Here is a 23,953-nt window from a genome sequence, read left to right as displayed (position 1 = left end):
CATATCATTAGAAAGCTTAAACTTTTGGGATTTAATATATGATTATCATTTCAAAATATACTCATCAGAGAAACAATATACCTGAAAACTATAAAGTCGACATAATAGTAAAATGAAATTGCCTTACGGCGAGGCATAGAAACTTGCGAAACCTCCGTAGCCCAGATAAAAACATAAAAATTATCAAACATAAGTAACAAAACAATAGTCAAGTCAAGTCAAGTCATTTTTATTTGTACTAAGTAGTACTTACGTTTAATATACTTTTATGTGATTAAATAGGATAAGAAAAATGTAAAATCTAAGAATAATTACATTTTATTAGCCTTTTGGTTTGACTTGAGCTGGTCCAGTGGAGTAGCTGGTGGATCCAAATGGGAAGGAGATGGTGGATATGAATATTTTTGAAACCATAGTAAATTAAAACAGTACAAAAATATATTCTATCTTATTAACTTTTTAGGTCTTTAAAAAAAAGACGAGATCCTCAACTGACTTGTGGGAGGTGGTTCAAACAATAGCGCATGTGCATTTTCATGATGCCGTGACGCAAAAAACCTAGCTTACCAGCATCTTATATGACATCGACCAATAGCAATCAGGCACTTTAGAAACATATGAGACAATGAATTAAGTATTCAATATTTTTAAATTTTGTGCGCACAAAATAGGTTTCTCTTGATGCCATATGGTGGGGGAAATGCCTTAATGCAGAGCTTTAAAAAACATTATGTCCCACATTCTAACGTGACAATATCATAAGCAGGGGCTGCCTTAACCCAGGGTCTACTGAATGAAAAAATATCTAAAATAAAATGCAGCTTCAGAACTGACAAAAAAACTGATAACAAATATTTAAAAGATATATAAAATATCAATGTCAAAATAGTAATGCTAATAAAAGACTAAGTGTTTATCAAAACACGTTCAAATAAAAAAAATAAAAATAAAAACATCTGCATTTTACCTCTTCTGGTTTCCTGACTACTTGAGTCAGCTAAGAGTTAAAAACACGTAGAAACCGACAAATTTATTTGAAGGTTAAAACTGAAGAGCTTAAATACACACACAAAAAGGGAGTATTGATAATATGAGAAATGATCAAAGATCATATACACGTAGTTCCTGGAAAAAGAGTCTTTTGGTAAATAACAAATCAATGACGCGCAATTCCTCAGCCTGCCTGTGCAGGAAAGTAAGATAGCAAATCATTGTGTTACCCTTGGCAGTGCCAAGTCGTCCGCCACAAGTAACAATCCTCATAGCTGCAGACGATATGCTTGTTTTTTCCTCACCAATGTTGATCGAACGCTTTCAAGATAAAATTGTTCCTGGGAATTGTGTGATACAGTGGTGGCAGAGAGTTGTTTTTTTTAGACAATTTTTCTGTCATGAACCAGAACTGGATAAAGACCAAACACGTGAAGTTTCTCACACAAGCCTTTCATTTTACGGGAAATGGGGAGTCATGCATGTTAGGCAGCAGTCTGGTGTAAAATGATAGGAAGCCAGAGGCCGACGAGATCGATACCAATTACCCAAGTAGATATCGGACAGATGGGGTCGATACCGGACAGGACGGGACAGACAGGATTGATAATGAAACAGTATATCGAAAATAAACAGGACCAACTAGACGGGAACGAAAACTGGAGAGAATAATAAACAGAACAAAAATTAGACGGGAACAAAACTGGAAACCGATATTAAACAGGACAAAAATAAACGGGAACAATACCAGACAGGGAATACCAACAGGAAACAGGACCAAGTCAAAACCCACGTCTTGCGGTGCAGAGGTTTGTTGACAGACTGACAAAAGAAGAACGAGAGCACTGAGCTTAAATAGACGGAAAGCCAATCTGTCAACGAGCCGCAGCTGGCGCCACACGGGCAAGACCAATTGGGCGCTATGGCAACCGTGACATTTTCTGCAGTTTACATATTTCTAACATATCATATTGAATCGTTATGTAATTAACATTTATTCATACTGTGAAACGGCATATATAGACTTTTTTTAATACCAATATCATTTAAACAAACACATTTATTATGCTGCTATTGAGTTTTTATGGTACCGTGTTTTCACTTTTACTTTTAATGTGTATTATGGGTTATCTATGGGTATTAAGTTTTTATCTTTATTTATTCTGAATATATATGGATCTTTGTAATTTCCTTTACTTGTGAATGGATGAATGGATGCTCCAAACAAGGTTTCGTTGTTCTTTGACAATGACAACAAATTGTTATCTGAAAAGATTCATGAACGATAAATATGTGTATTTGTATTTTCTTTCATATGAAAAACAAAAAAATACCAAAAAATAAGTTTAACTTAATTTATAAAATACCTGACATACAATAATGAATGAGTTAAAATGTTTCATATTTAAGAAAATAAATGTGGACTTAAATTATATTTAACAGAAAGTATTTTGCCTCTACAATTATGAATATGTTTAAAGAAATTGAATTGAATTACGGAATGTTGTACAATACAATTTTTATTTTATTTATTTGTGAGGGATAAAACACAGAGCCATATTTGGTTGTGACTGTGAAATATATAACGTATTTCGTGCCAATATTTCAGACGCTTCAACTCCAGAATGCTAACATGAAGCAATGCTGCTATCTAGTGGCAAGATTTGTCGCATAGTTCGAAATACTTGAGCACTTATACCATAAAAATTGAGTTCATATCACACAAAAATGTAAAGCACTGTTTATCTAATTTTCACTTTTTGTTAGTCATATTTCAATTGAAATGTAAAATACAATGGGATTTTTTTGTCAATGTCCGTTTTTTTACATTTTTAGCTGAGGTGTTGGACAAAATTCAGATAAGGAATGGTTGGTTGGATCCCTTCACCACAAGGGTTATTGGTGTTGCTTGGGCAAGTACAGGCTGGTGGCGCCCATTCCTTTCCAGGCCAACATATGTTTCCGCTGACCGCTGCATTATACGGATACATTAGAAAAGGCCTATTTGTTTAAAAAAAAAAAAATAAGACAATAAATAAATAAAAATAAATATATATATATATATATATATATATATATATATATATATATATATATATATAGTGCATCCGGAAAGTATTCACAGCGCTTCACTTTTTCCACATTTTGTTATGTTACAGCCTCATTCCAAATTGTATTAATTTAATCTCTTATCTCAAAATTCTACACAAAATACTCCATTATGACAATGTGATTTTTTTTTTTTACTTTTTTTGAATTTATTAAAAATAGAAAACTAAGAAATCACATTTACATATGTATTCACAGCCTTTGCCATGAAGCTCAAAATTGAGCTCACGTGCATCTTTTTTCCACTGATCATCCTTGAGATCTTTCTACAGCTTAATTGGAGTCCACCTGCAGTAAATTCAGTTGATTGGACATGATTTGGAAAGGAACACACCTGTCTATATAAGGTCCCACAGTTGAGTGTGCATGTCAGAGCACAAACACCAAGCATGAAGTCAAAAGAACTGTCTGTAGACCTGCGAGACAAAATTGTCTTGAGGCACAAATCTGGGGAAGGATACAGAAAAATGTCTGTTGCTATGAAGGTCCCAATGAGCACAGTGGCCTCCATTATTCGTAAATGGAAGACATTTGGAACCACCAGGACTAAGCGATTGGGGAAGAAGGGCCTTAGTCAGGGAGGTGACCAAGAACCCGACGGTCACTCTGTCAGAGCTCCAGCGTTCCTCTGTGGAGAGAGGAGAGCCTTCCAGAAGGACAACCATCTCTGCAGCAATCAGGCCTGTATGGTAGAGTGGCCAGACGAAAGCCACTTTATAGTAAAAGAAACATGGAAACCGATCTGGAATTTGCCAAAAGGCACCTGAATGACTCGCAGACCATGAGAAACAAAATTCACTGGTTTGATGAGATAAAGATTGAACTCTTTGGTGTGAATGCCAGGCGCCATGTTTGGAGGAAACCAGGCACCGCTCAGCACCAGGCCAATACCATCCCTACAGTGAAGCATGGTGGTGGCAGCATCATGCTATGGGGATGTTTTTCAGCAGCAGGAACTGGCAGACTAGTCAGGATAGAAGGAAAAATGAACGCAGCAATATATAGAGATATCCTGGATGAAAACCTGCTCCAGAGCGCTCTTGACCTCAGGCTGGGGCGAAGGTTCATTTTTCAGCAGGACAACGACCCAAAGCACACAGCCAAGATCTCAAAAGATTGGCTTCAGAACCACTCCCTGAATGTCCTGGAGTGGCCCAGCCAGAGCCCAGACTTGAATCCGATCGAACATCTCTGGAGAAATTTGAAAATGGCTGTGCACAATTGTCTCCCATCCAACCTGATTGAGCTTGAGACTTGAAAAGCGCTATATAAATGCAGATCATTTCATTTCATTTCAATGGTTTTTGACTCAAAATGAATTAGATTGACTCATTCTCACTCAAAAATACTCCTTATTTTTAGGGGGGATGATCTACCTAGTAAAGGCACATTAAACTGTATTAAATAAAATATAGAACATCATATCCTTTTTTTCTATCCCACACAGATTGAAGCAAATTCAAGCCTTAGGTTAATTTTCCATGGCATGCAGGTTGTATTTTCTCATTGCCCCCAAAAAAAGTTTCCATAGAGCGGAATCCCCGCTGTCTTGTTTGCTTAGGTGCCTCCTGATTAGAAGTTCTCACGCTGGGACACAAAGTTCTGTGGAGATTTTTAGGAAATGTAATTTCTTATACCGTCCGCATTTTAATGGTGCGTTCAGGTGAGCTTGGGTGGACACTTAAAAAAAAAGAAAAGAAAGTGCCAAATGCTCACCAAGTATACATTCGGTAACAGAAGAACTGTGGGAAATGCTTTTCTATTGTATTTTATGTATTTAAACTGATACACAGTAGTATTAGAAAATTGCAATTTTTTTTTATTTAATAATAAAGAATCATTAATTTTATTGTATTTATTGCCTATAGTACTCATTTTTACATGATGAATGATTAAAACTTCTTGGTTCTAGTAAAATTTAGGAAATGATGGATGACTAAAATTGAATTATTTTCCTAATTAAAGTTGCACAATTATTCTAATGGTTAAGAAACACTGGGTTAAACTACAAGAGAGTTTTGTTGAAAATTTTAGCTTCATTTTCTTAATGTATTAGATGGCTTTTTTTAATATAATGAGAAAAAATACATGCACTACAGTTCAAAAGTTTGGAGTCACCCAGACAACAGTGTGTTGTCCATGAAAAGTCATACTTTTGGTAGATGGGATACTGTTTTACAATATTTTTTATAGTAAAATAACAAAAATAATGTACAAATAAAAATTGAATAAATTCCAAATTAAAATTGGACTAATTCCCATTTCACAGTTCACCGATTTCTTAACCGCAAGGGTCGTAGAGGCACCACTTTTCCAGGCCAATTTTCTTTCTCTGGCAGGAGTATGCTCCCCCACATGATACAGATAGTTCTGGTTTCCATGGTTCTCTGTAGCAGGACAAGCATAAGCAGGAGAAGTCTCCTGGTCTGACTCAGATACACCACGTTCATAATCTGGACAGTTTTGTTTTGGGTGTAAAGCGTCATCCTGCTCTTCAGAAATGAGTTGGACTTCGTAATTGACGGGCAGTGGTGTGTGACAATACCGATACTAGATCGTAAATAATTGGCGCACTGTTTTTCAGGTTGAAAAACACTATCTTAAACTACCACAGTGAAATGCTAACTATGGATCGTCCAGTTTTGCTGATGGATTTTGACAGCCTCTATAACAGGGGTCACCTACCTTTTTGAAGCTGAGCTACTTTTTCTCACATTATCGGTGCAAAGGGTTGCCAGTTTGATACACCTAACTAAAATAGCAACTTGTCTTGTTATTATTATATCATAACAAGGTTAGGATTTTTTAGGAAAATTGAAATAGCATAGTCAACCAGTCAAAGATCATTTAGATATTGTCAGTTATATACCATATTTCTTAGGAAAATGACACTGAACCATCACTGGTGAGCTATTTTCAGAGTTCTTAGATCGCTACCTGGGACCCACGGCACCACGTTGGAGACGCCTGCCCCATACGCTTTCAATTGCATGTTATTGTATTCGCTAAAATCCCATTTGTATTTGAAATGTTTGCTTTTTTTCTTATAATGATTTAAGTTTCGCCAACTTTACGCTCTGTCAGAAAATGTGTTCTTTGCTTATTAATACCATCGTTTTTCTGGGGGCTGGGGGTCCACGCAGATGGACAAAATGTCGCCATTCATTAGCAAAGAGCCAATAAAAGTAAAACCGGAACGTTGAGCATCTAAAAAACGATGTTCCCGAGGAGAGTTTTTGCAAATAAAGGGGCATCCGACATCTGTTTTTTTCACGACCTTCTCCTTTAGCGAGGTAGCATTAAGTGTAAGGATGGTTTTAATGGGGGGTCTGTAATGAGCTTTTGTGTCGGGGTGAACACTTTTGTGTGGATTTAGCGTTAATGGGCCATGCTGGTAGCGCTAGTAGTCACACTCAAAATAGTTTAGGAGTCGGAGTATATTTTTTTATAAAAACAATAGCTAATCCGATACTTCTGATAGACAAATACTATAATGACGAATAAAGTAGACACAATATACAACATGACCGTCATCAGATCAGATTCAGATTCAGATTCAGATCTACTTTATTGTCATTCTAGTACACGTGTATACAGAACGAAATGTCGATACATCTGACCCACACAGTTTCCTTGAATGTACAGATATAAATAAAATGTTGTATTGAGTTGGAGTATTGAGTACTAATAATATACTAAATAATTATGGCTATGTATAGTATTTTACAGTAGCGCAAATAGTGCAAGAGAAGCAGCTAACCAGATGTGCAAAATGGGCAGTCAGGTAAACAAGTCAGGTAAACAGTAACAATAACACTGTAACAATAACGCTGTAAGTACAATAGTGCAGAGAAACAGATGTGCAAGGAGTGGCTAGCTATAAAGAACTGCCAGTAGTGCAAAAAGTCAAACAAAACCAACAGATGTACAGATTAGCAGCAGTTTAGATTTACTATGTGTTTGATTACAACAACAACAGAATTAGAATTTATTTTGATAGCTCATTTGCTCATTTTTATTGTATTGTATTAGTTGTTATTATCCTATCAATATTCAGTAAAGTACAGTTGGCCCCAAGGATACAACATTACTTATGTGTAGGACATGTGCATATGATTAAATGACATGGTAACATAAGAACAGTTCAAACTTATCTACCTTTTGTGTGATGTGACGTGAGCTGGTCAAGTGGAGTTTGTGAGTGGATGCAGAGGTTGAAAGGTGACATCAAATAAAATTTAAAACTGATTTTAAAATGTTAACTTGCAAGAACTGTAAGCCATTAAAAGACTGTTGCTTTAACCCTCCTTTCTTGATAACTGTTCCCATCATCTATTGTTCGCTATTCTCTTTAGTGAGGGTCGCAATACGTGTACCTTCTTTGTTTTTTTCTTGATTATCCCAAGCTTCGTTTCCATGATTATCATCTTTTTACTTCCCCGTTTAGCACCACTCAAACTCTTGGGAACCATAGTGAATAAACACAGTACAGAAATACAGTATTGTTTCCCCAGCTTGCAAAGACTTTACGGAGCATTCGAGATTCTAAACTGATAAGAGAGGCATTGTGGGATGTAGTTCAGACAATAGCATATCAGCATTTTCATGATGCAGGGACACAAACCAATAGCAGAGTAGCATTTTAAAGGAAAGTGACCAATCAAAGATAAGCTTCTTACAGACTTGCACGTACACCGCAAGGCAAGTTTTTGGAACTTGAAAAATAATTTGTTGTTGATGTCATATAGTGGGGAAACTGCTGTGGAGAGAGACAGAAAACGTCTTTGGGCGAGGTCGCCGTATCCCGGGGGCATACTGTACAAAGAACATACAATATACATGGGTTTTGTTGCGTTGTTAAAAATATTTTTCAATAAAGTCCGATAGATAGATAGATAGATAGATAGATAGATAGATAGATAGATAGATAGATAGATAGATAGATAGATAGATAGATAGATAGATAGATAGATAGATAGATAGATAGATAGATAGATAGATAGATAGATAGATAGATAGATAGATAGATAGATAGATAGATAGATAGATAGATAGATAGATAGATACTTTATTCATCCCCGCAGGGAAATTCATATAAACTTGAGTCACTCAAAAAATTCTTTGCTGTCTTCTAATATAAATATATTTGTTATGTTTTGTGTTTCTACCTTAGGACTGACATTGCCATCTCAACCAGATTCCATAAAACAGTTCTGGAGTCTGAGCAAAAATGCAGAATGTCACAAGCGGGACTACGAAGGTGATAAACCTGACGTGCGGTATGTCGGGAAACCATGACATCATCTACACCCTGGTGCCCATTGTCTACAGCTGCAATTTTGTGATCGGCATTGTTGGCAACAGCATGGTGGTGGCCATCATTTACTGCTACATGAAATTGAAGACAGTTGCTAACATCTTTGTCCTCAACCTGGCCGTCTCAGACTTGACCTTCCTCATCACCTTGCCCATGTGGGCAGCCTTTACTGCCATGGGCTACCACTGGCCCTTCGGCGGATTCCTCTGTAAAACTAGTGCTGGACTGGCCATGCTCAACCTATACACCAGCACCTTCTTTTTGACGGCGCTTAGCATCGACCGCTACCTGGCTATCGTGCACCCGGTGCGCTCCCGTCGCTTCCGCACAGCGGCATACGCCCGCATTACTTGCGTGGTGGTGTGGTTGGTTGCCTTAGTCCTGAGCGTGCCCACCATACTAACGAGGGACGTGCTCAGCATCGCTAACTCCAACAACACCTGGTGTGGTGTCCTGCACCCCACCACCGAAAACCGCGAGAGGCTGAAGGGTCTGCTCCTCGCGATTAGCCTCATGAAGAGCCTGATGGGTTTCATAGTACCCTTTGTTATCATTATCACATGCTACTGCCTGATTGGCCGAGCCTTGGTGGGGGCGAGACATATCCAGAAAAGCTCCAGATCCCGCGACGACGAAGTCCTACGCATGCTGGCGGCAGCCGTTCTGGCTTTTTTCCTCTGCTGGATGCCCCATCAGGTCTTCCATTTCCTGCAGGTCCTCACCCAACTCATGCATGTGGAAAACTGCACCATGGTGGAGATCATCGACACCGCCATGCCCTTTACAATCTGCCTTGCCTACCTCAACAGCTGTGTCAACCCTATCGTCTACAGCTTTGTAGGACGCAATTTCCGCAGGAATTGCAAGCGGCTCTTGCGCTGTTCGCCCGCTGGGCCACCGGGGGCACACCCGAGCATTAGTTCCAAGATGAGCGCTTTGTCCTTTAGGGCCTCCGAAGCCCTGAGTCTGACGGCCTTCAAGAACAAGTCTTCATCTGATGGGAAGTAACGGATCAGCGGTCCAAAAAGAAGACATTCCATGGTTGTACAGCCCCAACACTCCAAGCACTGACTGTCTTCATGTCCCGTAGCATGTCTGTCAGTCACAAGGAATATTTACATGTGTCACTCCATACAAGGTCAATGTGTTTTTTTGCCAAAACAGGGCATACGCATTTTGAGTATTTTCAATCAAGGCCTGTTTACTGGATGTCTTTTAAGGTTATTCTGTAGTGTTCATATTAGCCGGGGTTTTTGATTGATTAATCAAACATTGTTTCAAACTCGCATTGTAAAAAATAAAAAATAAACGCTAGTCATAATTAAGTTACTGGTTTGGCTGGGAAAAGCGATGTAAATTAGAGCTACTGTCCCTCCGCTTTGAGAAGAGTCCGTTAAAGTGGCTCAGGCATCTGGTCCAGCTACCTCTTGGCCCTTTCCCTGTGGGGGTTTCCCTCTGGCTGAGATGTCCAGGGACAAACCCAGGACACACTAGAGAGTTTATGTCTCTAGGCTGGCCTGGGAACACCTCGAATATTTTGAGCTGGATGAATTTCAGGACCATGATCCATTCCAAATGTGTGAAAAAAAGTGGACAGATGGTTTTGCCAATTACGTGTCACTTTCCCTAAAAACGATCGCCCACGGATGTGGACTGAGTAGTATAATTGATTTGCAAAACAAATCATCGAATAATTGTGAATTTATTTATGTTACTTTTGAGTGTAATCGGGTTTTTGTCAGAGGAAAAAAAATATCTAAAACTTTAGAGTTTGTAATCCAAAAGTATATTTTTTTATAAAAATGCTTGGGGATTCTTTTAATTATCAATCAGTTCATGAGTAATCGCAATTAAGCATGCTCTATTAGGATTATATAAAAACAGCAACAACTCAGTTCAAGCATATTTCCTTTTTTCACGAACAAAATCAGCAAAAATACATGGGAAAGATTATAATTGACTGTTATCAGGGGTATCAGCTTCTTCATTACTAACCTACTTGAATGAAAAATTAAGGTTAGACGTTAAAAGCCATCAACGGCACCGAACGTGTGGAGCAGTTCCTAATTTTTGTTCTTTAATCATTACAAAGGATTATCACAAGTGAGAATATAGAGAAGAACAACTGCGAATAACAAATAGACCCAAAGCTCTGACAGGAAACGGTGAAGTAGATTCTTAATTTGAGCAGTATAAAACATCTTGATCAATAAAACTTGACTAATGTCCAACTCAGATCAAAATATTTCATAATTGAGTTCTTAAGTACGAAAACTAAGAAGGATCAAATCCATCCAAATCTAATGGGGCCACCAGCCAATGCTTCTATGAAGCTAGCATTAGCAGGAGGAATCTGCAACTACAGCATTAGCTGCTAAATCATGTCACAATAGCTGCTAAAGCGATACTTTCAGCCAAATAGATGCTATACATTAAACTAAAATTTCGATGTTCTTTGTCATTAAGGTTGATTAAAATATATATAGGTAAACAATAGGCATGAATTCTAATAGTATCAGCAGCCAATACTTGTGACCACATCTGTGAAGTGCTAACCACTAACCCCATCTAATTTAAGCCCAAAGGTTCAGTAGTTTAGTTGGACTTCATCAAAAAAGAGAATCCTGAACGGTAAAATCCATCACATTAGCATGCAATGTCCTCGTGAATCCCAGTGACAGAATATTTCATGTGCTGGTATAAACAAGCTAAAACGTGGCTTAAATGTATTTTACATGCTGAATTGTGGTTGTACAGTCCAATGTTTAATGTAATTGATAGTCTGTGGTTACCTAATGTACAAAAAAATATATCTTGAAATTGGGTTGTTGTCTTTGTGGTATTTAAATATGTTGATAAAATGTTTATTTTTTACATGTACAGTTGTAAATATGTGAGAATATGAATAAAATACTTTTAAGCGGAAGCGATTGTTCTGTACTTGATCGTGGAATATGTCGTCATCCCTAGAAAACGATCGCCTTGCAAGTTTAACCTCGGAGAGATCGATAATGATTGACTTAGCGCGCTAGTTAAAACATTGGGGAGGTGTTTATAAAAGAGCTTTCCAGAATCCGTATCATCTCCACTTGCCAACATGAGGTTCCTCCTACTTTTGGGATTGGTCGCCGTCGCCTCGGCCGACGTCGCTCGCTTCGACGGGTAACTTTCCCACTGAATTTTTTCTTTTCACGCTGAGCAAATGATCGTTTTTAGCTTCATACTGTGACAACTGCCTGAGATCCATCATGTTATCTTTGTCTGATCCAGTTAATTAGCCTCCCGTCAACTCATAGTCGTGCGATTTTCCTTAATAGAAAGTTGTTCTCTTTTTTAAAACCCAAATTGTGACAAAATTTATTATTGACTACATTTACATGCTGGCAGTAGTTGGATGCGGTGCATCGCAGGTAGAAAAAAATACTCCACGGTCCATTATTTACGATCGCATATTGCTGCCAGCTAGGACTGTCAGATTGAATTTATGTTGGGCTTGGCGTTCTTTTTTGCCGTTTTGTCCACCAAATACTAAACTGTTCTAGTGCGATCCTTTATTCCTGATTGCATATTGCTGTGAGTGGGGACCAACAGAGCACAATGTGCGGTGGTCTGGTGGCTCTTTTTTGGCCATCACTGTATTTTCACCTAAAATGAACTGCATCGGTGCGGCCGCAATCCCATATTGGTATGGGTGGAGATTGGCACAAAGCAATTTTATTGTGGCTTGGAGTACCCGGTTTCTGCCTGCCTAAAATCAAATTCACAGTTGTACCTGGGATCCATTGTCCCTGTTGATTATTGCAGAGCGCTTTCTTTTTTCCGGTCGGGCCATTAAAACGTGCCATTGTGGCACCTTTAAACGTGAACTGCACTGTTTTGGTTGCAATACATTATCCCTGGTCGGTTATTGCTGAGAGCAGAGACTACTGCTGCAAATAGGGGCTGGCTAAATGCATATTAAAAATGGGTTGAGGGGATTTTTACTTATTGCAGGGGGTTCTGGTCCCCATTTATCGTGGTAAACGAGGGATTAAAGTTATCCTGTAAAGATGCCATTTATGAAGTAGGAGTGATATCACAACTCAAATAAACAATGTTTTCTGCATTACATTCCAACATGAAATACAGGATGATTTCATCCATGTAACCCACCAAATTCAATTGAGTATCATGCTCGCTTCCCATGTTGCATTCCAAAAGTATTGTGGATGGATACAACTGTGATATTCAATATGATATAGCATTTCAAAAAAAATGAAAATGTCATAGAGAAATCAACCAAATATTTGAAAAAAATGAGTTTTGATTCGAACGTTTTGGATATATGAATGGATAGACATAACTAACATTTTCCATCTAAAGCGAGCAAGTCCTGCGCCTGAAACCAGTTTTGGATGAACATGTGACCCTCATTAAAGAACTGGCCCAAAGCATTGAGGTATAAGAACATACTTTTGTATGATCTGTAGAAGTATCTCAACATACGTTCCTTACAACAGCTCGACTTCTGGAGTCCCGAGAGCTTGGAACTAGTGACCATCGACATTGACGTGGACATCCATGTACCCGCCTTGTACCAGGACATGGTGCAGACCATGCTGCTGAAGAGTAACATGGAACACGAGTAAGTTATAAAACTTCCAGGTCGAGTCTCTCTCTAATGGAAATTAGATATGGCGCTAATCTGTTCTGCAATGGGGATTGCATGGTCAAATTGAGATAGAAACCTATGGTAATGCGCTCGTAAACACCAGATAAAAACACTAAAATAAGAAAATAGTTTATAGTAAGTGGGTCGGGTGTTTCGATGGATCCCTTAACCACTTGGGTCGGTGGGGCATTCATTCCCGTGTTTTTCCCTGGGTAAGTACAGCCTGGTGGCACCCAGCCTTCTCCAGGCCAACAAATGATTCGACCCGGGCTACTATGTGTAATATATGTATATATGATTCCATTAAAAAAGTACATTTAAAGGAAAAAGGAAAGTGTTACCTTTGCTGTGAGACAAGCTGGTAAAGGGGAGTTAGTGGTTGGATACAGAAGGGGAAGGAAATTGCAGATTAAAATGAAAACTGATTTTAAAACTTCTATTTTTGAGAATTGTCATGCCCCAGCAATATTTCCTTGTTCAAATCGCTTCCTTATTTTCAGTATTAGTTACGATCATCAATTGGTTACGGCCATGCAATCAAGCAATGGTAGCAATTCGTTTTCCTTCATATTTCTTAAACAAACCTTGTTTCCTTTGGTTATCGTCTTATTTTGCATCACCCTTTAGCATCACTGCAAATTTTGTTTTCCTTAGAGAACACAATACAAGATATACAGACTGGTGTCTTTACGAAGCACACGAGATTCCGAACTGAATAAAGACACACAAAGGCATTGTGGGAAGTATTTTTTTTCAATCGCAAATCGGCATTTTCATGACGACATGATGCGGACCGAAAGAAGACAGACCTCTCTGAGATGTAATTCTGAAACGCAAAAGTAAATTTTGATAATTATTTGGCCACCCAAAATAATGTGTTGATTTTAGAGTGGGGAACGCCATAAAATGCGGCCCAGGAATGTCAGATTCTATACTACAGAGCAAAAACGTGATAAAGTGTGAAACCTATATCCCGGGCTTTACTGTATTTGATCGTTTTGTTGAACCTTTCGCTAAGAGTCCTGATCGAGGACCTCCAAGGTGCTGTTGAGGATCAGGCCGATAACAAAATTTCACCCAGAACCCACAGCTACACTAAGTACAATAGCTGGGACAAGGTAAGAAAAAGTCTGATACTTGCCTTAAAATATGACTAAAATGAAAGGTGCATTTACTGTTTTTATGGAACTACTCCGGTTTTAGGTTGAGGCCTGGATTGCATCCATTTCCTCTTCAAACTCGGGTCTTATCAGCAGGCAGGTTATTGGGAGAACGTACGAGGGACGTGCCATGACTCTTCTGAAGGTATTGACTGAATTGTTTGAAACTTTCTTTTGAGAATGATTTAATCGGCCGTTTTTTTAAATGGCAGCTGGGAAAGAAATCTGGTTCCACCAAGCCTGCCATCTTCATGGACTGCGGCATTCACGCCAGAGAGTGGATCTCGCCCGCTTTCTGCCAATGGTTTGTCAGAGAGGTATGAGCCCAGCGATGTAATTATAGTTTCCTTTTTTTTTTTAATTCTCCTTTCATATTAGGCCGTAGAAAAATGGGCGCTTTAATCCAACAATCTTATTCCTGAACAGGTTTTACTTGAAAAAATGCTAATTGATACTCATTAATTTTAATAGGGCTAACAGCATTTACCTCTGTGAAGGTAGTATTAACAGGAAAAGGCTGCAACTTAAGCATTTGCTGCTATATCAGATAGTACTAGCTGCAAAACACATGGTAGCACCTAAGACGACACTAGCAGCAAATCAACGCTATATGTAAAATTAAAATTTTGATTATCTCACTTAATGTGGTGATAAAAATGTGGACAGGTAAGCATTAAGCATGAGTCCAAACCCATACCCTAATCCAGGGTCCGTATGGGTGCTTGAAATCTGTGAAAATGCTTGAATTGTAATGTTATGTTTAAGGGGAGGAAAATGCTTGAAATGTTTGCTATGCCATGTTTTTGGGAGTCTGACTCTATAGACCATGCAACAAACAAAGTTTTTTTCTTAAGAAGCGCAAGAAAATGAGGCCGACACACTTGCTCTGGTGACTTGTCATTATGGGTTTTGTTATATGAAGCGTCACTGTCCCCTACTGGTCGCACCCGAGAGGACAACTCTGATTAGAAAACCAACCTTTTTGTCTTGGCTCAAATGGCTCCTAAGATTTTTTTTGTTTGTTTGTTCAATAATGTATTACGTACCAAAATATTTTGCAATTAGTAATTACATGTTTTGCAGGGGTCCCGGAAAAAGAAACATAAAATATAAATTTAAATATTCACAGATCTATAAAAAAAGGTGTAAACGACAAAACAATTTCAGTTTTTTTTTAAATTTAGCTATGAAAAAGGTGTACACACCCTGTTAACCTCTAAAACTTAACCATACTCCTAATCCCAACCCCCTAACCCTAACTTTCTAAATGCTAAACAATTCCCTAACATATCCTTACCTCTAGCCTTTAAACCCTATCCCTATCCCACCTGACCCCAACACAATACCCTAAAATCTAATCCTAAACCCTAACCCTGCCGTAGATCTCTAAAACCCTCCTTACACTAACCTCTTTCACAAACCTTATCCTCTTAACCCCTACTCTAAAACTTTAACCATAATACCTATACCAAACTCCTAAAACCTAATCCTAAACACTAACCCTACTCTGGACATTTAACCATTACCCTCTTAACTCTCACCCTAACTACTATCCTAAACCTTACCCTCTTAAGCCCCACCCTATTCCTTTAACTCTAATCCATATCCCTAACCCTCTTAACCTAACCCCTCTTAAACCTAACCCCCCTGACCCTGACTCTAACTCAAACATTAGACTAGACCTAGACCATCCCTCTTAACCTTAACCTTAACACTAACCTCAAACTCTAACCCCTCAAACCCTCACACTAAATCCTAAACCTACGCTAACCCTCTAACCTTGATTCCTGACCCTTTCAACCTTTACCACAACCTTCTCCAATCCTAACCCCAACTCTTAAATTAAATGTATTCTTTGCTAAGCCCTACTAGAAAAGGTTTGACGTATTTAACCGTTAATGGTGTTGTATTATATAGATGTTTGACGTTTATGGCCGTCATTGGCACTCACTGTTTAACCAAAAAATTGTATGTTCTCCAAAATCTTCAGGCTCTGACCACTTACGGCAAAGACACCCAGATGACCAGCCTGCTCAACCAGATGGACGTCTACGTCCTTCCGGTCTTCAACATAGACGGTTACGACTACACCCACAAGAGGGTAAGTAATCCCGCAGCCGTTAAGAGGCGGGGTTTACAAACACGTGTTTGTACTGTCTTCTTCTTTTAGAATAGGATGTGGAGGAAAACTCGCTCCAGGAAGTCTGGAACCAGCTGCGTCGGAGCCGATCCTAACAGGAACTGGAACGCCGGCTGGTGCAGTAAGTGGAGTGTTTTCAGTCTTTAAGTGCTACATCGTTATACAGTACGAGTCCGAAGACTTCGGTTTTGGTTTCAGCTATCGGCGCTTCCAGCAACCCGTGCAGTGACACCTTCTGCGGCTACAGCCCCGAGTCGGAGATCGAGGTCCGGAACGTGGCCGACTTCATCCGCAGGAACAAGTCTACCATCAAGGCCTACATCACCGTGCACTCGTACTCACAGCTGTTGCTCTTCCCGTACTCGTATACTTACGAGTTGGCGGCGCACCACAGCGAACTGGTCAGTGCGCCTTCATCTTCACGTCTTTATCAGCTTTGAAAAACAACAAAATCTATTTGCCCTACTTTTGGCAGGGGTGTGGCTTAGACTGCGCTAGTTAACACTCACACCTCATCTCGCGTGCTCACCCCCATGTTGCTTATGACACTTGAAAGGAAACGGGTGAGGAACATCATTTCCCCAGCACGCATTTTCATTTCCTGTCGGGCACAAGCGTAATCTCCGCAACAACAAAAAAATCATCTGGATTGTGTTCGGTGTTTCGTGTCAATTTATGAATTTGAGCTCAAAAGCAGTTCCTCTTAGATTAAAGAGCATGCGATTTGTTTTGAATTGTTTTGATACACTAGTTCTTGAGCAGATGCTGGAGCTGTGACGATAATGGCAAACTATTGTCATAGGCTGATACAAACTAGCGCAATATTGCCAAGATTTTTAAAAGCATGTGTTAAAAATAATTTTACAGCTCTAGCATGCTACAGGGGCTGGTTAATTAGTGCAGTTTGATTTTATTCTGGTGACCAATGTTTAAGACCCACCGAATAAAGGAAAACATCCTAGCACCATTATTGTGATATACATTTTTATTATTATAACAAGTATATCGAATAATAATGTTTGGATCTTGATAAGGACTCGTGTGATTTTGGATATAATCATTCTGAGACCCAACCTCCCCTAAATTCTAAACAATAGCTATCTTCCCCAAACCCCTAACCATACCCCTAACTAACCTGAGTGATTTACCCCTAGACCTACTCCTAACTCGAACCCTAGCCCTTTACCACTAACTCTACCCCCAACCTTAGCCATTTACCCCTACACTGACCTGTTTACTCTTAACCCTAACTCAACCCTCAAACTTAGCCGTTTACCTCCAACTCTAACCCCATCCCTTTCCCCCTAACTTCCTTACCCTCCTAACCCTAGCTTGAGGTCCGAACTCAATGAAGTCAATTCTTACCTGTTTATGAAAATACTAAAATCATGCAGAGCATTTTTTTTTCAAATTTTTTCTACCCGCCAATGGTGAAGTAGTAAGAGAGTTACAATTTTTCTTTTTTTTTTAAACTTATGGAAGGGGTAGCAATACTCGGCATGGGCGCTAATACCAAACCTTTTACGATTAAGAAAATGCAATATTAAGAAAAATATTATGCCGTTTTTTAAATTATGGACTAATGGTATCACTATCTGGTATTCGTTTCGGTATCAGTCTGAAAAAAAAATGTGGACATCCTTAAAACCATAAATAATGTCTGAAACAAGATTGTTAATGTATCTTTATATTATGCATTGATGGTATCAATATGGGGTATCTACAATTGGTCTGAAAAATGTGGAACATCAATTGCTAAAAGTCAAGTCAAGTCATGCTTATTTGTATAGCCAGTAATCACAAGGAGTCTCAAAGGACTGCACAGAGCACAGATTATTCCAAACCACAGACTATCGTTACACCATCCTCTGATCTAAAACCTCAAAAACTCAAAAACTGAAGAAACGTTGAGAAGGGACCGCACATGACCAGGCTGCAATGGATGTTGTAATAACAATTAATACACTGATATCATCATGAGGAAATATAGGTCATCTCAAGCTATAGAATAGAAGTGTGTTTTAAGCTTAGATTTAAACAGTTCCACTAAGGTTGCAGAACGATTTTCAGGGGACAGAGAATTCCACAACACCGGAGCCCGAATGGAGAATGCTCTCAAACCTGTGGTTCTCCTCTTGGGAACCACACAATTATAGCAATTAATTTCCCATTATGGATTAATGGTATCAATCTGCGTTCTCAATTTGGGTGTCAGTCTGAAAATTGTGAAATATCCCTAAAAAATTACTGTAAACAGCTAAAACCAGATATTGTGTGTCTTTTTGCATTAAGGACTAATGGTATCAATATGTGGTATCAATGTTGGTATTGGTCCGAAAAAACATGGATATCCCTAAATACATTGACAATGGCTAAAAACGCATAATTAAGGTAATTTATTTAACATTATCAATGTGTGGTCTCTATTTTGTCTGAAAAAAAAATGTAGATCATCCCTATAAAATAGTGTTAATGGCTCAAACCAGATAATCAATGTGTTTTCTTGCATTGCAGACTAATGGTATCAATATGTGGTATTAATTAAGGTATTGTTCTGAAAAACGTAGAACATCGCAAAAGAAGATTAACATTATCTAAAATGAGAGAGTTAATGTCTTTTTTTGCATAATGCACAAATGGTCTCGATATGTGGTCTCAATTGGGTATTGGTCTTAAATAAATGTAAAATAACCTGAAAAATAGTGACAACAGCTAAAAACAGACAATTAATGTCATGTGTAGCTGAAAATTGCAACGGACTGGTAAAATAGTTTTAATTTTTATCAACAAAAATATGAAACATAAGGGATACAAGTATTGATGCCAATGACAACCTTTCTTTTGGCATTAAAAAATGCAATGGTGAGATGATTATGATGATGTTTTTGCAATTAAGACCAAAAAGCGTTAAAACCAAATAATGAATGTCATTCTTTTGTTTAATGGACTAATAGTATCAATATGCAGAATCATTTAGTGTATCAGCCAGAAAAAAATGTGAAAAGATACCCCCCTTTTTTTTTACAAAGGCTAGAACCATATAACATCATTTTTTGGAATCCTGGATGAAATGTATCACAATATGGTATCAATATGGCTGTCATTCTAAAAAATGTGGAACATCCCTAAAAGTATAGTAAAAACAGCTAAACCCATTTCAATCGGGCCATTTTTTTCTCAATTTTAGCTGAAGATCGCTCAAGGAGCTTCGGACGCTCTTCGTCGTCTTTACGGAACCCGTTACACCAGCGGACCAGGCGCCGCCACCATCTGTAAGTAGAACCCCAGACTTGACAGTTTGATCATTTTAAAACCTCCACCAAGGCTGGAGGTCCAAACCCAAATCGATCTCGGGTTGATTACGGTTCTGATTCTCGCCGGCAGACCCGGCCGCCGGCGGTTCTGACGACTGGGCCTACGACCTTGGCGTGAAATACTCGTTTACCTTTGAATTGCGCGACACGGGCCGATACGGCTTCCTGCTGCCCGAATCTCAGATCAAGCCCACGTGCGAGGAGACCATGCTGGCTGTCAAATACATTGCCGCCTATGTGCAGAAGAATCTTTATTAAAAGGAAGAGCCCCCCCCCAAACTACTTCTACAACCTTACCCCCCTGGCAACCTCTCCGGCCTCTGTATCCATGGCAACGGTCACCACCCGTCATGTTTCCCTCATGTCAAGATGAGTGCCAACAATAAAATCAATGATCCATCCACATGTGCCGTACGGGTATAATGTGTCTGCTGATTTGTCTCATGTTAGGGGGGAGTGAATGTCAAAGAATATGCACAATTTTGCCAGGAATATATTAAAGAAAATCTATAGGCTGTATGGCTCCAGATTTAAACTGGTTTAAGCCACAATCTACAATTTCCAACCGTTAACTTTGAATCAAATCAAATGTATTTGTAAGGTGTACAGAAATTGTTACTCTCTGCTGTCATCTCCTGGTTTGTGTCATCAGTGCAGCCTCAGTCCACGTGCTTCTTTTTCTGGGTTAGGGTCAGCTTTTGGACTGTACTTGGCAGGCCATTTCTTACTTTCACCATTTCCATGCTAAAAGAACAAATACAAACACCATAAAATGGGGTGAGCATGACGTACAGCACTCCCTTTACCCCCTCCTACCTAATGTATTTTGCTCCGAACAGCTTTGCTTAAAGTAAAGTAGAAGCAGATAAGTGCAGTGGAATAAAGAGCATAAAGGCTCTTTGAACTCAGTTGGGCATTGTTAACACATACTTAACTCACTCTATACGAATAATGACTAAAACCTTGAAAATCTGTTCTTAATTTGCTGACATTGACAGGTTTAAACGTTAATCAATTCATTTTCCATTTAAATAGGTTATATACATGCTTGAGTGGTACATTCCAATAAGTTCATAAATTCAGTTTATCACATGTATTTCTTCTTTGACTTTTTCACCAGCAATGACGACTAAATATGTCAAAAATCAGTTATGAATTCATTGTCATTGACAACTTTGGATGTCAATCGTCCATTTTGCATTTAAGTAGAATGAGTTAACAAAGCTAAAAGTGGAAGAAACAAACAAAGTTAATTTAGTTGACGCTTCATTACATTTTTTTTGCTATTATCTCAAATTTTCTACAATCGGTGACTAGAGACGAAAAATTCTTGAGGTACACCATCTGATAAGCTCTCCACATTGTTTCCTTACTAACCAAGCTATAAGTCAACGAATTAATAAAGAAAATATTTAACTTTAACTTGTTAAGGGCACATCAAACGATGCACCCTACTTTCAGTGTATAACGGGTCAAAACAATGTCCCGATAAATTTAAAAGTACAAAAAAAATCCCCTCGATAGTATAGCAGTTATAATTTATGCTCAAGAATAATATATTTTGTCCTAATCTGATTTCTTGACACTCAAGGTCGATTTACCCCCCCAAAAACAGTATTGGATACTAGTCCGAAATCAGTTCCATAGTCAGTATCAGTAACAAGAGGATGCTGTACAAAGGAGGGCAGTAAATTTACGCGAGAGGGCGCAATTGTGCGTTTAAAAATACGAATAATCCTAATAAAGATACTTAGATAAAATTTTAAACTTGTTCACAGGTCCACAGAATGATAAGTAACTTTCTTAATACAATAATGCTGACCTAAATAAAACAACATCATTTTAGAAATGGAGTTAAATAAAATAACAGAATTGTTAACACTTCAAAATAAAATCTATACCATAAAATGACTAATTTTCAAAATCAATCTTAAATCTCCGAACAAATATTTAAACACTGGAGTAAACTCCTTCCAGTAAGTGGAAAGAAAATAGTGACCAACAAATGTATTTGTTGTAAATAAATATGAATAGTGAGGGAATACGTTTTTATCTATTCGTGCTATTAAGTAGATGACAAAATATATATTCAAAATTATGTATCAGTTCTTGTTAAATAATCATTTCAGCTCACATTACAATATACAGTACAGTACAATATACTGGACTGTCTCAGAAAATTAGAATATTGTGAAAAAGTTCTTTATTTTCTGTAATGCAATTAAAAAAACAAAAATGTCATACATTCTGGATTCATTACACATCAACTGAACTATTTCAAGCCTTTTATTATTTTAATATTGCTGAATTTGGCTTACAGCTTAAGAAAACTCAAAAATCCTATCTCAAAATATTAGAATATCATGAAAAAGTATACAAGTAGGCTATTCAACTAATCACCTGAATCATCTAATTAACTCGAAACACCTTGCGAGGGTTTCCTGAGCCTTAAAAACACTCAGCTTGGTTCAGTAAACTAAATCACAAGTATGGGGAAGACTGCTGTCCATAGGACCATCATTGATACCCTCCATCAGGAGGGTAAGACACAAAAGGAAAATTCTCAAAAAGCAGGCTGTTCACAGAGTGCAGTTTCAAAGCATATCCACAAAAAGTCTGTTGGAAGGGAAAAATGTGGCCGGAAACGCTGCACAACCAAGAGAGATGACCGCAGCCTTAACAAAATTGTGACGAAGAGCCGCTTCCAGAATTTGGGGGAGCTTCAAAGACAGTGGGCTGAAGCTGGAGTCCAGGTATCAAAAGCCACAGTTCACAGACGTGTCCGGGAAATGGGCTACAATAGCCGTATTCCCATGGTCAAGCCACTTCTGAACTCAAGACAACGGAAGAAGCGTCTGACTTGGGCTATGGAGAAGAAGCACAGTTGCAGAGTGGTCCAAAGTCCTCTTTTCAGACGAAAGCAAGTTTTGAATTTCATTTGGGAGTCAAGGCGCCAGAGTCTGGAGAAAGGCTGGAGAGGAGCAAAATCCAAGTTGCTTGAAATCCAGTGTGAAGTTCCCACAGTCAGCAATGGTTTGGGGAGCCATGTCAGCTGCTGGTGTTGGTCCACTGTGTTTCATCAAGTCCAGAGTAAATGCAACTGTGTACCAAGAGATTTTAGAGCACTACATGCTTCCATCTGCTGAAAAGCTCTATGGAGATGAGTATTTCATTTTCCAGCATGATCTGGCACCTGCCCACAGTGCCAAAACCACCAGTAACTGGTGCACTGACCATGGCATCACTGTCCTTGATTGGCCTGCTAATTCCCCTGACCTGAACCCCATCGAGAATTTGTGGGGTATAGTTAAGAAGAAGATGAAAGACACCAGACCTACAAATGCAAATGAGCTGAAGGCCGCTATCGAAGCATCCTGGGCATCAATAACACCTCAGCAATACCACAGGCTGATTGCCTCCATGCCACGCCGGATTGATGCAGTAATCCGTGCAAAAGGATTCCCAACCAAGTACTGAGTGCATCAATGGACATTTTCAAATGTTTGATTTAGTTTTGCTGTTATAAAATTATTTTTTTACTTGGTCTGAGGAAGTATTCTAATATTTTGAGATAGGATTTTTGAGTTTTTTTCAGCTGTAAGCCAAGATCAGCAATATTCAAATAATAAAAGGCTTGAAATAGTTCAGTTGATGTGTAATGAATCCAGAATGTATGACATTTTTGTTTTTTTAATTGCATTACAGAAAATAAAGAACTTTATCACAATATTCTAATTTTCTGAGACAGTCCAGTACATATAAACAGTGTGTATTATTTTTCCACTAGATATCGCTGTACAGTACAGTTCAACTGAAAACGAGGGCTAAAAGTAAAAGAAAGAATACAAACTACGGAGTCTCCAACGTGACCGAACCTCATTTTTTGTCAAATAAATGCAAATTATGTCGTCCTATGAGTATTTAAAAAGACTGTATATGTGTACGATGGTTCATAAATTTTAGTTTATTGTGAAAATTTTTTTTTTTTTTTAATGTATTACAAAAAAAATCACGAGGAAACGCAAAATAATAGACACTTGAAGGGATTTTAGGGATGTATTTTTTTCCTGCGTAAATCCCCTCTAAAATGGTCTGGAAACGCATAAATTGCTATTGTCCACATGATGTCGCCAAAGCATCAACTATTAAATGAAACACACGTGCTGGAACTTTGCAACATTCCTATAATACTTGTCAAGCCACCCACACGTTATGCGCGACAAAAATCCAAACCAGTCATAGTTTTTTTTTTAAAACTCTGTGCGTATTTAT

General features: G+C 38.4%; 2 protein-coding genes across 2 annotated transcripts in view; both read left to right on the top strand.

Annotated features, from left to right (window-relative positions):
* Positions 1-11,342, top strand: part of agtr1b (angiotensin II receptor, type 1b) — a 39,486-nt gene extending 28,144 nt beyond the window's left edge. The window contains exon 3 of the mRNA XM_088322235.1: positions 8,273-11,342. Within this exon, the coding sequence (XP_088178361.1) occupies positions 8,330-9,424 (1,095 nt within the window). The 5' untranslated portion in view covers positions 8,273-8,329 and the 3' untranslated portion in view covers positions 9,425-11,342. The remainder of the gene's footprint in view (positions 1-8,272) is intronic.
* Positions 11,343-11,466: 124 nt separating this feature from the next.
* cpb1 (carboxypeptidase B1 (tissue)) lies at positions 11,467-20,084 on the top strand. The gene is made up of 11 exons (XM_088322472.1): positions 11,467-11,578; positions 12,779-12,854; positions 12,916-13,040; positions 14,086-14,185; positions 14,271-14,372; positions 14,440-14,544; positions 16,218-16,328; positions 16,398-16,488; positions 16,566-16,768; positions 19,555-19,639; positions 19,752-20,084. The coding sequence occupies exons 1-11, from the start codon at positions 11,514-11,516 to the stop codon at positions 19,937-19,939; spliced, it is 1,251 nt and encodes a 416-aa protein (XP_088178598.1). The 5' UTR covers positions 11,467-11,513; the 3' UTR covers positions 19,940-20,084.
* The last annotated feature ends 3,869 nt before the right edge of the window (positions 20,085-23,953 follow it).

Source organism: Urocampus carinirostris, chromosome 18 (genome assembly GCF_059441175.1).
Source record: "Urocampus carinirostris isolate Australia breed hairy pipefish chromosome 18, RoL_Ucar_1.0, whole genome shotgun sequence".
Lineage (NCBI taxonomy): Eukaryota > Metazoa > Chordata > Actinopteri > Syngnathiformes > Syngnathidae > Urocampus > Urocampus carinirostris.
The sequence above is the reverse complement of the archived record's forward strand: the minus strand, read 5'-3'. Positions and strand labels throughout refer to the sequence as shown.

Coding starts and splice junctions, on each gene's coding strand:
- cpb1 (XM_088322472.1), top strand. CDS start 11,514: ATGAGGTTCCTCCTACTTTTGGGATTGGTCGCCGTCGCCTCGGCCGAC. Junction 11,579..12,778: donor GACGTCGCTCGCTTCGACGG/GTAACTTTCCCA, acceptor TTCCATCTAAAG/CGAGCAAGTCCTGCGCCTGA. Junction 14,373..14,439: donor GTGCCATGACTCTTCTGAAG/GTATTGACTGAA, acceptor TTTAAATGGCAG/CTGGGAAAGAAATCTGGTTC.